At 38.7% G+C, this 15,627-nt stretch overlaps 1 protein-coding gene across 1 annotated transcript in view; it reads left to right on the top strand.

Annotated features, from left to right (window-relative positions):
- The window catches only part of THADA (thyroid adenoma associated), a 576,653-nt gene that overhangs the window by 40,299 nt on the left and 520,727 nt on the right, over positions 1 to 15,627 (top strand). Inside the window, exons 14-16 of the mRNA XM_006839404.1 lie at positions 7,330 to 7,453; positions 10,855 to 11,006; positions 14,282 to 14,495. Of these exons, the coding sequence (XP_006839467.1) occupies positions 7,330 to 7,453; positions 10,855 to 11,006; positions 14,282 to 14,495 (490 nt within the window). The remainder of the gene's footprint in view (positions 1 to 7,329; positions 7,454 to 10,854; positions 11,007 to 14,281; positions 14,496 to 15,627) is intronic.

Here is a 15,627-nt window from a genome sequence, read left to right as displayed (position 1 = left end):
GTGAGCCTTCCAACCTTCTAAGTATTCCTTTATATGTGGTTCAGAGTTCTGGGACCATCCCCTGAGCCTGCTTGGTCGGGTATTCTGTGTTGTTGTTGTCGGAGCTCTCTGCTATACGTCCACTCGATCCGCCATCTTGTTTGTTCTCCCAAACATCTTTTTTTTAAAAAAAGATTTCTTATGAATTGAGTGAAGGTTTACAGGGCAGTTCATTACTTTTCCATTCAACAAATCATTGCAATGATTAAAATCCCTTCCATGTACCATCAGTTAACAGTATTTACCCCTATTACCTTTTTTTTTAGATATACATACACCACACTGAAAATATATATTTGTTTAAATATCCAAAGGGCACATTTTGCAAGTCTACCTCCTGCCTGCAGGCACACTGCCTTTCTCAATTCATGGGCCTATAGTCCTCTGCTGCTCTACCTCTCTATGCCATTCATTGCCTCTGCCACCATCTTTGTTGTCACTGCTTTTATGGTTAGAATCCCTCACTCCTCTCTTGCTCGTCCCTCTTGATTGTCCTAGGGTCCTCTGTTTCTGAAATGATAGATTAACTGCTTCTCGCTTTTAGCAATACTTCTGGATTTACAGTTGTGACATTTGCCATTAGTTGTGATAACAATTACTCACCATTGGATCATAAAATCCTATCCCCATTGTCACTAGACCCATCTGGACAAGAGGGAAACTATTCAGTGAGGATTCTGTCTTACCCACCTCATTCTGACTGTAAGTACCCTAATGAAAGCTTGTAAGCCAGCCACTTCGTGTTTTTATAGCCCTGCATTTCTGATAGCTAATGTCTAAGTTGCCCATCCCTATCAATCCAGTGTACTTAGGAAACAAGCTTGATCCTTGACGTCCTTCACTTTCGGTTGGAATTTTGGGCAGCTTCATCCATATACAAAGGTCCAATTCATCAATTTGTAGCAATTTGCACTTGCGCCCTGTATCAGATGTCTTTATCTTCATCTGATTGAGTTCTGGTCAGCAAGACATCCAAGCTAGGTCAAATGGGTACTCTCTGCAAGTTTGGGAGTTCTCGTACACCTCCCCCACTGCAGACCAGCTGGCCAGTTCACTCTTAGCTCTAGCCCCCAGTGGCTAGGTCAGTGTCCTTGGCCTCTGAAGTTCACAGGCCTCTCTGAACTTCAAACCAGCCAGCGTTTCTCTTCTCTCTTTCCTTGCAAAGTCATCAGGTCTGTGGATTATGGCCAGACTCAGCCCATGTCTTGACTGCTGCATTTTCCCTACTTCTACTCACAAGCTGACCAGGGTAGTCACCAGTGAGCATAAAAGACTGTTCCTGTGTTCCCCTTGAGTTTCAGCCTTAGAAAAGGGTGATGAGCTGACTTTTCTTGCCTTGATGGCTCCAAGGCATACGACTTGTTTGTTTTTGTCACTGCCAAATAGTCTGCTCCCTGCCTCTCACCGCCTTTACCCCTGCGCCCCCTCTTGCCTTTCTTTCAAGAACTATCTTCTGTTCTGGGCTGGTCTGCATGTCTTTTTTTATTTAAAGTTTTTATTGTGAATTATGTGATAGTTTACATGGGAGAACATTAACTTTACATTCATCCTGTCGTATTTTGTTTCACTCCATGGTTAAAATCCCTTCCATGCATCATCAGGCAACCAGAGGATATACTCTGCAAGCCTGCCCCTCAGTCGTCAGCACACAGCCCCTCTCCCTCTCTGGGTCTAGAGTCTGCAAGCCTTTTGAAGTGGGAATGTCCCACCTCAGACGTTCTGGGTGGAGCTCAGGATTCCACCTAAGACCTCATACTCCCCAAAGGCTTAACAAGAAGCCTATTTTCCCCAGAAAATTTTAATCCCCTTTTAGATAATCCAGTCAGTCATAGGCTGAAGATGGGTTTACAAGCTTTCTGTAATCATATTTCCCAATATTCCTTTCTGTCCCACTTATATGTTTATATTACTGTACTATTGTCTATATTACTATAGTAGGCAGGCAGGGGTGGCCAATATCCACAAAACAGCCAAGCACTTAAATATTATTTCTCCTTTACCCATTCAGACTCTGTCTCAATCCCTATGTCCTAGAGCACTGTTGTTTCAAGGCTGTGCATACTTCACACCTCTGGTCCCATTTAGCCCATGCATACCTCCCTAAGTCTTTCCTATTATCCCCTTTCATCTACTCCCTTGCCCTTCTTGTACATTGACCTCCCCCTCCTTTTTATTGTTCTCCCTGTCCCCTAAGTTATCGTATATCTGTCCCCTAACCTGTGAGTTACTCTCCCCTCCTTTCTACTCCTGGTGTCCATCAAAGAATTAGTCTTTTAATATGAAAATCTTTCCGTAAGCTTTTACAGTGATGGCCTTATGAAATATTTGTCCTTTTGTGCCTGACCAATGTAATTCAGCGTGATGTCCTCAAGGTTTATCCAGGTTACGAGTTCTTGCACATACCCAAGTTTGTATGTACCAAAGTTTGTTTATGCATTCTTCTGTTGATGGGCACTTGGGCTGTGTCATTTTGCTATTGTGAATAGTGCTGCAGTGAACACTGGTGTGCGTACATCTACATGTGTTCCGGCTCTTATTTCTTTGGGATATATACCAATAGAAATACCTTATACTTCACCATAAGGTATTTCTATTTCCAGTTTTCTGAGAAAGCATAGTACTGTTTTCCAGAGGAGTTGAATCATTTTACAGTCCCACCAACAATGTAGGAGAGTCCCAGTCGCTCCATACCCTTGCCAGCATTTGCTCTTCTCTGCTTTTTTGAACTTCTTTGTTATTGCTGGTGTGAGATGGTATCTCATTGTTGTTTTGATTTGCATCACTGTGGGTTAATGCGATGGACTGCGAAGTTGGTTTGAACCATGAGGTTGGTGGTTCAAGCTCACCAGCTGCTCCTTGGAAACCCTATACAGGGTTGCTATGGGTTGGAACTGACTGGACGGTACTTCACAACAACAGTAATGATGGCTAATGATCGTGAACATTTCTTCGTGTGTTGGCTGGCTGCCTGTATGTCTTCCTTGGTGAAGTGTCTGTTCATGTACTATGCTGATTTTTAAATTGTGTTATTTGCCTTTTTCTTGTAGATGTGTTGTGGTTTCTTATAAAATTCAGAGATTAGTCTCTTGTCTGATATGTAGTGGCAAAAAACTTTTTCCCAGTCTGTGGGCTGCCTCTTTACTCTTAAGTTTGTCCCTGTTTTTTCACTGGTGATCTTTAGTGTTCTGGGATTTACATTTAGACCTTTAATTCATGTTGAGTTAGTTTTTGTAACTAGTAAACATCTTCCTAAGGAGCTCTGGTAGCGTAGTGGTTACGAATTGCGCTGTTAATCTCATGGTCAGCAGTTTGCAACTACCAGTGGTTCTGAGGGAGAAAGATGAGGCTTTCTGCTCCCGTAAAGATTTATGGCCTCAGAAACTCTGTACAGGGTCGCTATGAGTCGGAACCGACTCCATGGCACATAACAACAACAACAAACATCTTTCTGGTATTCTCTGCCTTCAATTAAGACCCGTCTAATTAGCAGTTCCACATCCCCTTTTAAGTCCAGCTGGAATTTCTGGCAGCTCCCTATCAATGTACTGCTATTACCATTTTTTACTTATCTTGAACAAAATATTGTATGTGATGGTAATGATATTTTTCAACTATTTTCATATTCATTGAGTCACCTTTCTTATAGATCTCTTCCAATTGGTTGGCCAGGTAACTATCTGCCAAATTTTCTTGGCTTAAACCTGGTGACTGCCTCTAGCACTGCATCAATTTTTTGAAACATTTCTATTTGTATCCTATTAATTCCTGGAGCCTTGTTTTTCACTAGTGTCTTCAGTGCAGGTTGGGCTTCTTTCAATACCATGGATTCTTGATCATACGGTACCTCTTGAAGGAACTGAATATCAACCGTTTATTATTACTGTTATTTTAATGTTTTATTGTGAATTATGTGATAGTTTACATGGGAGAACATTAGTTTTACATTCGTCCTATCGTATATTGTTTCATTGCCATGATTACAGTCCACTCCATACATCATCAACCAACCAAAGGGTATGTACTACAAGCCTGTGTTCACCTCCCACCCCCCTACCCCCACCCATCAGCACACAGCCCCTCTCCCTCTCTGTGTCTCAAGTCCCCAGCCGCTCCATCTCTCCATGTCATACTTCATCATCTCTGCCTCCATCTCAGGCATCGCTGCTTCTCTGGGTAGGGTCCCGCTCTCTGCTCTTCTCCCTTGATGGTCCCAGGGACCTCCGCTCCTAGACTGAAAAGTTAATCACTCCCCTCCTTGCTACAAAATGTCTACCTTACATTTCCAACCCTCACAATCAGTGCTGATAACAATTATTCACTATTGTATCACAAGAGACCTATCCGCATTTCCTTTCATCAGCCCCGCCCAGACAGATTAGATACTACTCAGTGGAAAGTCTTCCTTCCTCCACGCCCTCTGAATCTAGGTTCCCTCTTGAAAGCTTGTAAGCCAGTCCCTTCTTGCCTTTGTAGCCCCTCTATTTTGGGTAAACAATGTCCAAGTTGCCCATCACTATCGACTCTTTGTATGGAGGGGGTGGAAATGATTCTTGCTGTAAAGATTTATTCCCTCTTTTGAGCTACTGCATCCATAGGCATGGGTCAAGTTCATCAAACTGTATCAGATTACTCTTTTTTTTTTTTTCTTTCTTTCTTCTTCTAGCTGAGCTCTGATCATCTAGTCATTGAAGCCAGGTTAAGTAGGTATTATCTGCAAGTGTGAGTGTTCTTGGCATATGCCCTCTTCCAAAGTGTCTTCCAAATTTCTTGGCAGAGATGAATGAGTGCCTCTTGTGCCATCTTACTATCTTGAAAGTTTTCCATTTTTATTCCATCAATTCCTGGTGCCTTGTTCTTTGCCAGTTCCTTCAATGTACCTTGGATTTCTTCCTTCAGTATCATTGGCTCTTGATCATATGCTACCTCTTGAAATGGTTGAATATTAACCATTTCCTTTTGGTACAGTGACTCTGTGTATTCCTTCCATCTTCTCTTGATGCTTTCTGCATCATTCAATAATTTGCTCAGAGAATCCTTCAATAATGAAAGTTGAGGTTTGAATTTTTTTTTCAGTTCCCCCAGCTTAAGAAATGCTGAGTGAGTTCTTCCTTTTTGGTTTTCTGACTCCAGGTCTTTGCACATTTTGTTGTAATATTTGGCTTTATCTTCTCGAGCTGATCTTTGAAATTTTCTGTTTAGCTCTTGGACCTCCTCATTTCTTCCATTTGCTTTAGCAAATCTGCTCTGGAGAGCAAGTTTCAGTGTCTCTTCTGACATCCTTTTTGACCTTTTCCTTCTTTCTTGTCTTCTTAATGACTTTTTGCTTTCTTTGTATGATATTCTTGATGTCATCCCACAACTTTTCTGGTCTTCAGTCTTTAGTGTTTAATGTATCAAATCTGTTCTTCAAGTGATCTCTAAATTCAGGTGGGATATATATTTTGGCTCTCGTGGACTTGTTTTCATTTTCTTCATCTTCAGTTTGAATTTCCATATGAGTAAGTGATGGTCTGTTTCACAGTCTGCCCCTGCCCTTGTTTTGACTGATGATATGGAGCTTTTCCATCGTCTCTATCTGCAGATGTAGTCAATTTGATTTCTGTGTATTCCATCTGGCATTCTGTTTTACCCATAGACTTCTTCAATACTGCATCCTGAAGCTTGAGTTATTTCTTCAGTTCTTACAGCTTGGCAAAATGCTGGGCATGTTCTTCCCTTTTGGTTTTCTAACTCTAGGTCTTTGCATATATCATTGTAATAATTTGTCTTCTCAAGCTGCTCTTTGAAATTTTCTGTTCAGCTCTTTTACTTCGTCATTTCTTCATTCACTCTAGCTTCTTTACTCTCAAGAATTAAGTTTCAGAGTCTTTTCTGACATCCATTTTGTTCTTTTCTTTCTTTCCTGTCTTTTTAATGATCATTTGCTTTCTTTCTGTATGATATTCTGGATGTCATTCAATGATTTTTATGCTTTCCATGTAGTTTTTAGTGGTTTCTAATTTTCCTACATTCATTCTTAATACGTCCCTGTTTTGTTGCTATTCATAAGGTTTTCAGTGAGTAACAATTTAGAAAGTCCTCTTCTTCCTAGTCTGTCTTTTTCTGGGAGATCTGCTGAAATGTGTCCACTATGGGTGGTCATGTTAGTATTTAAACTACTGGTGGTATAGCATTCAGCATCATAGCAGCATGCAGTTCACGGCAGTATGACAAACTGTTAGATGAGTGGTTGTGAAAACCTCTAGGGGAACCATTCACAGTAATCAGAGCATCTGTATATTGAGCCTGCTGTGTGGATGGGACACTGCTCAGGACAAGTGATTCAGCTGTATAGACTGTGGTCCCGGTTCCTAGTATGGTCACAGGTCTATATCGAAAAATAGACATTTTAGCATAGGACAATTCTTAAAGGATAATTGTTACCCTCTGATACAGTTTCAATGCTGTTTTATTCATTCATAATTGAAGTTAGTTTAACTAGAAGATTTTTCCATGTTTTTACCATCTCTTTGAAACCCAGGAGAGTGAATAATGTCATAAACTCCTAGGACCTGTCCAAAGATCTAGAAGCAACAATCCCATTGTATTCAGTTGATACTAAGGTTGCTAGTATCCCCTGTATATTACATTTTATTAAAAGCTTAACGTTTAAAAACTATATAAACAGTAGTAGAGCAGGAGTTCTAAAGGGTCACTTAGCCGACAGGGTAATGATTTGATCTTTGTAGGAATTATACCATTAAAGCTAAATTTATCTAGCATTATACACTGGATGGATGGAGTCTTGGTGTAGCAATGTAGGATAAGCACTGGTCTGTTAGCCCCATTTTTGATAGTTAAAACTTACTGGCCACTCTTCAGTGTCTGTTAGGACCTGAGGAAAACTGGGGGAGCATGACTGATTAAAAGCTGGTGTTGTAGGTCTGGAGCTGACCCCACCTGTATCCAGGCACCCAAGTAATGCACCAAAGCCTCACAGCCAGACCCACCACACAGTGGTATGACTCCCAACCACACAGGTCTGAACTCCCAGAGAGCAGGGTCTGGGCTGGGGGTGGATGAAAGTGGGAGCTGGCCATACTCTGGTCACCAGCGAATCATGGGGAAAAAGAAGAGATCCACCTTTTCATTCACCCATGTGAATCTGCTATGCCAGGCCTCCCTCTGCTGCCAAAGCTACTCACAAGATCTTTGTTGTAGAGAGTCCATGTAATGCAACTGCCCAATATACCATCTTGCTGGAAGTCCTAGCTATATTATATTTATTGTAATTTTTTTCTTATTTTTTAGCATTTCATGTCATCTGTTTGCAACAGTCTGTTTGAAGCATTGTTTCCCGGGTCTTCCTATCCAACTAGATTTTCAGCCTTAACCATTTTAAGCTCAGTTGCTGACGTTTTTCCTGCCCCTGAAGGTAAGGGTTATATAATGTTTGATGAGAATATTATTCTTTATTTTAAGACACATAATCTTTCAACATTTGCTTTTTTTTTGAGTTTCAATTTTGTTGTTTTTGTTTAGATTGTTATGGGAGGTTTTTATCCAGAGTATATGATTCTTTTTGGGGCATAATTAAATTTGCCAGTAAGACGTAGAAAGGACAGAAATTGTTTTCGGTAATCATTATTTGCCAGCCCCAAAGTGTAGTTTTCATTGACTATGCTTATTATGGAGAGAATTCTTTCACTCATCCCCTTGATTTGTTTCTTGCTGTCTTAAGATAGTGCCCAATTTGTTCCTTAAGTTAAATTTTTAAAATTAAAATAATAGTCTCTTTTATGTAGTGATCTTCAGTGCATCTGTTTGGTGAATATGTGGGTTTCCTTATGTGCTATCTGTTTCGTAAGCCTCAGTCCGGTTTCAGAAATACAATATGAGGCTGCCATTTCCAGGCATTTTGGTTTCATGGCACCCTTTGGTTTTCTTTCTATGGTGTACCCAAGGAGTTGAACACTTAACTTCTCTCTCTTACATGTTTTTATTCTCTTTTTGTCAAGATATGGTTGTTTTTATCCTTATACATGAGGGTGTATGTATGTTTCAACGTGAATTTCTTGTTTGGGCTCAGTCTTCTTGACTACGGTCAATCAGTAAAATATCCTGCTCAACTGCTCTTTCTGTGGCCATGGACAGAGGTCCAGAATGCTTTCCATTGTACTTGGGTTCTTTTTCAATTTAAAATTTTAAAGTATAAATTTTTGGCTTGAGGGAGGAGATATTTAGTTGCTATAAATAAGGTCTTTTTCGTTTGAGGGCAAAAAAGTTCTGTAACTTTTTATTTTGAAAAATGTTCAGCCCAACAGCAGAGTATACCAGGAGCAGTTCAATAAACACCTGTGTACCTTCCACCTAGATCCATCAGTTGTTAATATTTTCAAATTTGCCTCATCTCTCTTTCACTATTTATATAACCACAGCACAATAATCACATTCAAGACATTTGATGTTGTTGCCGTCCTATTATCTAATATGTAAATCATAGTCAGATTTTGCTGTCTTGATTCCGTATGAGATTTTGAATGAGGAACTATCTGTTCCATGTCTCTGTTATTTTCTGGTGACTGCAGGCAACCCTGGCCATTCTTTTTTTGCTGATAGATGCTTCTGCCTCTGTGGTCACATGGCGCCTGCCTTTCCCTCTATGTCTTTCCCTTCAAAACACCACTCAGAAGGGATTATGATTAGGACCCACCCTACTCTTTGACCTTATTTATTAACTAATAACAAAAGAAAAACCTTGTTCTCAAACAAGGCCATATATTCAGAGGTGCAGATTAGGACTTCAACATCACATTTTAGGGACACAGTTCAATACATAATTTCCTGGGCTCAGAGTAACCCACATGCATCTTTCTTACTGAGAATCAAATGTCATAATACTTGCAGCCAAAATTGGATTCCACAATTAGACTAATAGAGTTTCTTCAACAAATATTTATTTAGTGCTTGTTCTATGGCAAGCAGTGTTCTAGGAGCCAAGGATACATAGTGTACAAAACAAAATATTTCCGTTTCGAAACTTACATTTTAGCAGAAGGAGATAGACAGTATATTAACAAGTAAATACATGGAATTTCAGATAGAGATAAGTATTATGAAGAAAATTTTTAAGAAAGGAAGGTGGGAGGATGTGGAATGTGTGGGAGGGTGGGAAATGCCTGCTTCTCCATACTTACATGTGGTCGGAAAAGACTTTAAACTTGAGCAGAGCTTTTGAATAATCAATGAGTCAAATAAGGAATCACAAGGGAAATTAAATAAATAACTTGAGATGATTGAAAATCAAAACATAGTGTAACAAAATGTACAGGATGCAGTGAAGGAAGTGTTTAGGGGGCATTTTATGGCTATAAATACCTAAATTGGAAAAGAAGAAAGATCTCAAATTTATAACCCAACTTTATACTTTAAGGAGTTAGTAAAAGAAAAGCAAACAAAACCCAAAGCTTGCAAAAGGAAGGAAATCAAAGATTAGAACAGAGATGAATGAAATAGAGAATAGAAAAACAGTAGACTGAAATCAAAAGTTATGTTTTGAAAAGATCAACAAAATTGATAGTATTTTAGCTAGACTAAGAAAGGAAAAGATGCAAATAATTAAAATCAGAAATGAAAGTTGGGACTTTACTAATTTAACAAAAATTAAAAAAAAAAAAAAAAAATTATAAGAGAATGCTGTCAACAGTTGTGTGGAACCAGAAGAGGTTTATGAAATGCACAGATTCCTAGAAACACATAAATTATGAAAAGTGACTCAAGATGAAATGGAAAATTTGATCACACTTATAACAAGGAAAGAAATTGAATCAATAATGAAAAACCTCGTTTTATTTCCAGAATTAAATGGGAATCTATATCAGAATTGCCGTCATTCTTTTGTGCTAGTTTTTTGTGTTTATCTCTTGGTTGGCTGAAAATCATCTTGCATTTAGAATAGATTTTAGGATAAAGTCCTTGATTTCATAGACCTTCAGTAATGTTTATATTGCTCTTATACTTGAATAAAAGTTTGATACACAGTTCTTCATCACACCTTTCTGTGAAGATTTTGTGAGGGTTGTTCCACTATCTTCTAGGACTCATGTTGCTGTTGTGAAGAGTGAAGCCAGCCTAATTTTTTTCTGCTTTGCAGATGAATTGAACATTTTGTCTGAATGGTGAAAGATTCCTCCTTTATCTTTTTTTTTTTTTTTTAATGTTTTATTGTGAATTATGTGATAGTTTATTCTTCTTTATCTTTGATGTCCAGTAATTCTGTTAGCTATAGCTTCACACTTCTTCTTCTGTGTCAATTCATATTGAAGCAAAGAAGGGCTTCGGTTCCATGTCAAAAAGTTTTATGAAGTTTTTTTTAAAGGAAATATTCCTAAATTTATTTATTCTTGATTATATAAAAATATAACAGGAATCTTAGAATGGAATGGTTAATGCATAGTTAAAAAAAAACATTCATTTTGCATTTGAAGTACTTAAAATTGTTTTGTCACTTTACTTAAAAAAGTAATAGAAACATTATTCTCTTATCCTATTATGGATAAACTATGAAGTGAGAATTTCTGTATCAATTGTCTATGTTTCTTGTTGTTGAGTGCTGTTGATTGGGTTCTGACCCTTAGCAACCCTGTATAGGGTTTCTGGGGAGCGTCTGGAAGGTTTGAATCACTGACCTTGCAGCTCAAACTGACTTGGCAGTCCAGTGAATTATCCTGCCATACCATCTGGCCCAAATAATTTTGAAACTGTGATTTCTTTTTTGTTTTTTCACTTCTAAATTGTTATGTGTGGGTTGTTCTTTTCTTTCTTTTTAATTTTTAGGTAGAATTCAAACAGTATATCAGCTGAGTCATGATATTGATGCTGCTCGTTTCCAAACTCTGATGGAATGTTTTGCTAGCACTTTTGAGGAAGTGAAAATTTTAGCATTTGATCTTCTGATGAAGTTAACGAAAACGATTGCACAATTTCAGGTATTTAGACTTTTCCTATGCCATTGTAACTGTGATAGATGCATGGAAACTTTCTGTTTTAGCAGCGGATAAAAATATTTTGTGGATTATTCAGGCTTATTGCATCTCTCCTGTCACACGGCTACTGACTGTGTGGGTTATTGCTAATACCTCCATTGTTGTGGATTGATAGGTGGGAGGAGGTAGGGAGGAGTGATGAGAAAGGAGACGATATGGGAGATGAAAATAAAATATAAATCAGTGACTTTGCATTTAAATGCTGTGCTATAAAGTAGGCGTAGGAGGCAGTAGGGTTTGTTATTTACGGGACTATTGGTACATTTCCGCTAACTGCAGTCTCCCTAGTTCCTTTGGACATGTTTGTGTTCGCTCTAAAGACATGATTTACAGTAATTTGAGGTTTTGAGATAATCTAACTCCTTAATAGGCTAGCAAGTTGAATGTAAGTGAGGTTTCTGGTCTCCCAACAAGCAATAGCTGAACCGAGACTGAAACTCAGAGTATTTGAGATTAGCAGTAGTTCTCTCCCTAGGCCCTCTGCTCTATCCTCTGCCCCCACATTCCTGTTTTGACATCTTGTTCTTTTGCTCTGACCTTAGAGTGGGAACCAAAGATGACCTTGGACAGTGAAGGCACAGCATGGAGATGGGTCTTAGGGAACCTGTTGGCCAAGTATTCCCAGTTGTGTTGTGGAGCGACCAGCAGTGTACTTAGCTCTAAAGGCAAAGAACAACTGCAGAGGCTGCAACTGAGCCCTAGTCTGAGACCCCTTGTTAGACTCTACTTAGGGCCATGCTGACTTGTAGATGCATGGGATTCTGTAGAGCACATGTTGGAGTGCGGGAAATGTGTGTTTCTGTGGTCTCCAGGTCACGAGATCTCAGAGCATTTCTTCTGGCTTAGGTCTAGCTTGGCAGGTACTCCCCAGTACCAGCATTCACCTATCACAGGAATATTTCAGGTACCTTAGTAAGCAGAATTTTCTCTCGAGCTGAGCCTGCTAATTTTGTACAGTATAGATACTTTTTAGCATGATGTCTTCTCCAAGGACTGGTCCCTCCTGATACATGTCTGCAACGTATCCGTAGTATGAAAGACATGGTCTCGCCATTCTGGCTTCTAAGAAGCATTCTGACTGTACTTCCTCCAACACAGTTTTGTTTGTTCTTATAGTCCATGGTACTTTTCATATTCTTCTCCAAAATAATAGTTCAAATGCATCAACTCTCTGTGGTCTTCCTTATTCATGTCCAACTTTCACATACATGTTGAGGTCATTGAAAGTACCATTGGTTGGGTCAGGTGCACTCTAGTCCTCAAACTGACGTCTTTGCTCCTGAACACTTAAAAGAGGTCTTGTGCAGCAGATTTCCCTATTGCAGTAAGTACATCATTTGATTTCTTGACTGCTGTGTCTACCATTAGTGTTGATTATAGATCCAGATGGAATGAAGTCTTTGACAACTTCAATCTTTTCTCCATTTATGATGATGATATTTAGGAAAATTTCATTTTTTTTCAACAGACTTTTTGAACCCACCTTGTATATACATGTATTACATCATTTTTTATGGGAAATTCCATAAAAATTCTTTAGTACTTACCTAGTTTGCTGCTCTTCTCTGTTATCAAGCTACATATCCTAGGCTTTTATATTTTAATTTGGTTCATTTAAGATAATGGAACAATATTTAGAAGTCAAAGGCTATTTGTTATGTTTCATGCTAATTGACTAGTAAAGCAATTCAAGGGCTAAATATGTTACAAAAATGACTTAGATGCTTTAGGTCATTATTTTTATGTGTTTTAACTCATAGGAGATTAAACATCCAACAACAAAGAATTGAAGTAGAAATAAACTCATGTTTCAAATTCTTATTTTTATTATGGTCTAAACCATCATTAGGAGCTCTGGTAGCATAGTGGTTACAAATCGGGCTGCGAACCGCAAGGTCAGCAGTTCGAAACTACCAGCTGTTCTGCGGGAGAAAGATGAGGCTTTCTGCTCCCATAAAGATTTACAGCCTCAGAAACCCTATACAGGGTCGCTATGGGTCGGAACCAACTCCACGGCACATAACAACAACAACAAACCATCATTAAATATTTTTGTTGTTGTTGTTAAGTGCCATTGAGTTTGTTCCAGCTCATAGCGACCCTGTATAGGGTTTCCGAGGAGCAGCTGGTGAGTTTGAATTGCTGACCTTGTGATTCAAACTGACCTTGTGGTCCAGTGCTTCTCCTGCAGGCTACCAAATTAAAATTTAATTTATAGTGATTTTTCCCCTTACATTAAATAGTTGTGGAATAATTCAATTAGGATCAGAATATTATTGAACAACCTTACCCTGAGTTCTATGTTCCATGCATCTTATCAACCAAAAATTTGGGATCCAAAACATTTGCTGTTCTCAGCCTAGTGCCTTTCTATGGATGTCACAATGAACTGTCCTTCATTCTGTCTCCTGTAAGATAAGCTATGTGAGGTAGATGATTATGTGGGAGCTAAGATGCAGATTTTCTGAGGCGAGTTTTTCATCTTGTTTATGATTTTAGATACATGGAGCTTTACCAGAAACAACCTTCCTTTGGGAAGGGGGATGAGCAGGCATCTTGAGGGCCAACTAAACCGTATAAACCTTGATATACAAAACAAGACTGACTTTATATATAAATTACAAAGATGATCTGCTATTGCCATGGCAGAGTTACTACTGGAAAAAGTACTTTTGTTGAAGATTGACTGTTTTGTATTTTTATAAAGAGCTGTAATAGCCACTGTCGCCCAGTCAATTCCAACTCATGGAGACCCTAGAGGACACAGTAGAACTGCTCCTTTGGGTTTCTGAGACTATAAATCTTTATGGGAGCACATTCGCTCATGTTTCTCCTACAGAGCAGGAGGTGGGTTTGAACCACCAACCTCTTGGTTAGCAGCCCAATGCTTAACCTGCAGTGCCACCAAAGCTTCTAAGAAGATCTTTGTTTTTGTTATTAAGTGCCATCAAATCAGTTTTGACTCACAGTGACCCTTTATATAGGGTTTCTGAGGAGCATCTGGCAGCTTTGAACTGCTAACCTTGCAGTTAGCTGTGCATTGCTTATCCTGTAGGACCTCAGAGTTGATAAATCATAGTCATTAATTACTGTAATAAAGACTCAAGTAATTTAATGTTATGTTGAGTTACATGGCAGATTGTGTTTTTAAATACGTGTTGTTCCTTCAAATTGAAGAAATGTTTCACAATTAGTACTGAGACTGTGCTTCATTCTAGGACTCAGAGAAACTACAAGGCTTATTCGAGGCAGCATTGGAGCTCAGCACAAGCACGAAGCCACATGACTGTACAACAGCCTCCTACCTGCTGAACTTTTTAATCTGGCAGAATGCTCTTCCACCATCCCTGAGTGCCTACTTACAGACTCAGCAAGTTGCATCTGGAGATAGAGAGAAGTCTGCTTCTGTGGTGGAAAGGAACACACTAATGGGTTTGTATTGAGTAAATGACCTTTTGCTCATAAGTTCCAAAACCATACATCTTACTTCGTCACTATTCATTTGGTTAGAATTATGTAATGGTAAAACATTTACTTTGTGGTTTTCTTATTTAAGTTTACGAGCATGTATAAGAGTTTCTCTTCAGCAGCTGAATAGTTTACTCACCTACAAGTTTTCTGTAGCATTTGTATACTGCATTCCTGTTAAATACATAAATATACAAATGAACATTAATATAGTTCTTTTTAAAAGAGAACTTCTTTCTCTAATAGAAGTGCCCTCCTCTACCACCCCCCACCCTAAATTGTCACTGTGCTGATAGCTAGGTCATCTGCATTAGTTAGACATATAACTCCTTTGTAGGGGTTGAAGTTTAAGTTTTAACTGTCATACTCCTGTCTTTCACCTTTCCTATACAACCTGTTTCAAAACTTAGGGACTAAGATGGTTTAGATCTAATGAGTTTTCAACAAGCATATTTAGGGATCCTTGTACATAAATAAGGACAGATGTAACTTTTTTTTTTTTTTAAATAGGAAAAGGGTTATAGAAAGAGAGTTTAGAATGATTCTCCTCATGGTGGTTGAAGAAACCATGAAAAAGAGAACTAGTGATGGGGAGTCCCGAATATGTTGATAGGGAGTGGTCTGGAGTGAGTGGATTTGGCTTTGTACTCTAAAATTTCTGCCAAAAAAGGACAACTTTGTCAGAGAAAGAACCTAGGGTGAACCACGATTCATGCTGTATGTAAAGCACTCAAATTCAAAACTTCAAACATTTCATGAACTATTCTGAACATACAAATGAATATTTTGACATATATGAGGGAGCTTCAAAAAAGTTCCATTTCCTTTTAATTAGATTTTTCCATGAATGTTTCTGAAGCCCCCTTGTATAAGGCTTGGATAATATCCATGTGCCTACAGGGAAGCCCAGTTAATACCACTATTATTCAAATTTACGCATCAACTACTAAAGCCAGTGAGGATGAAATAGAATTCTACCAACTTCTTCGATATGAAATCGATCAAACATTCAATCAAGATGTATTGATCATTACTGGTGATTGGAATGCAAAGGTTGGGAGCAAAGAGGAAGGATCAGTAGTTGGAAAATATGGAC

This window comes from Chrysochloris asiatica, unplaced genomic scaffold (assembly GCF_000296735.1).
Source record: "Chrysochloris asiatica unplaced genomic scaffold, ChrAsi1.0 scaffold00024, whole genome shotgun sequence".
In the NCBI taxonomy this organism is placed as follows: Eukaryota; Metazoa; Chordata; class Mammalia; order Afrosoricida; family Chrysochloridae; genus Chrysochloris; species Chrysochloris asiatica.
Note: the sequence above shows the minus strand (reverse complement) of the source record. Positions and strands in the feature narration are given on the sequence as shown.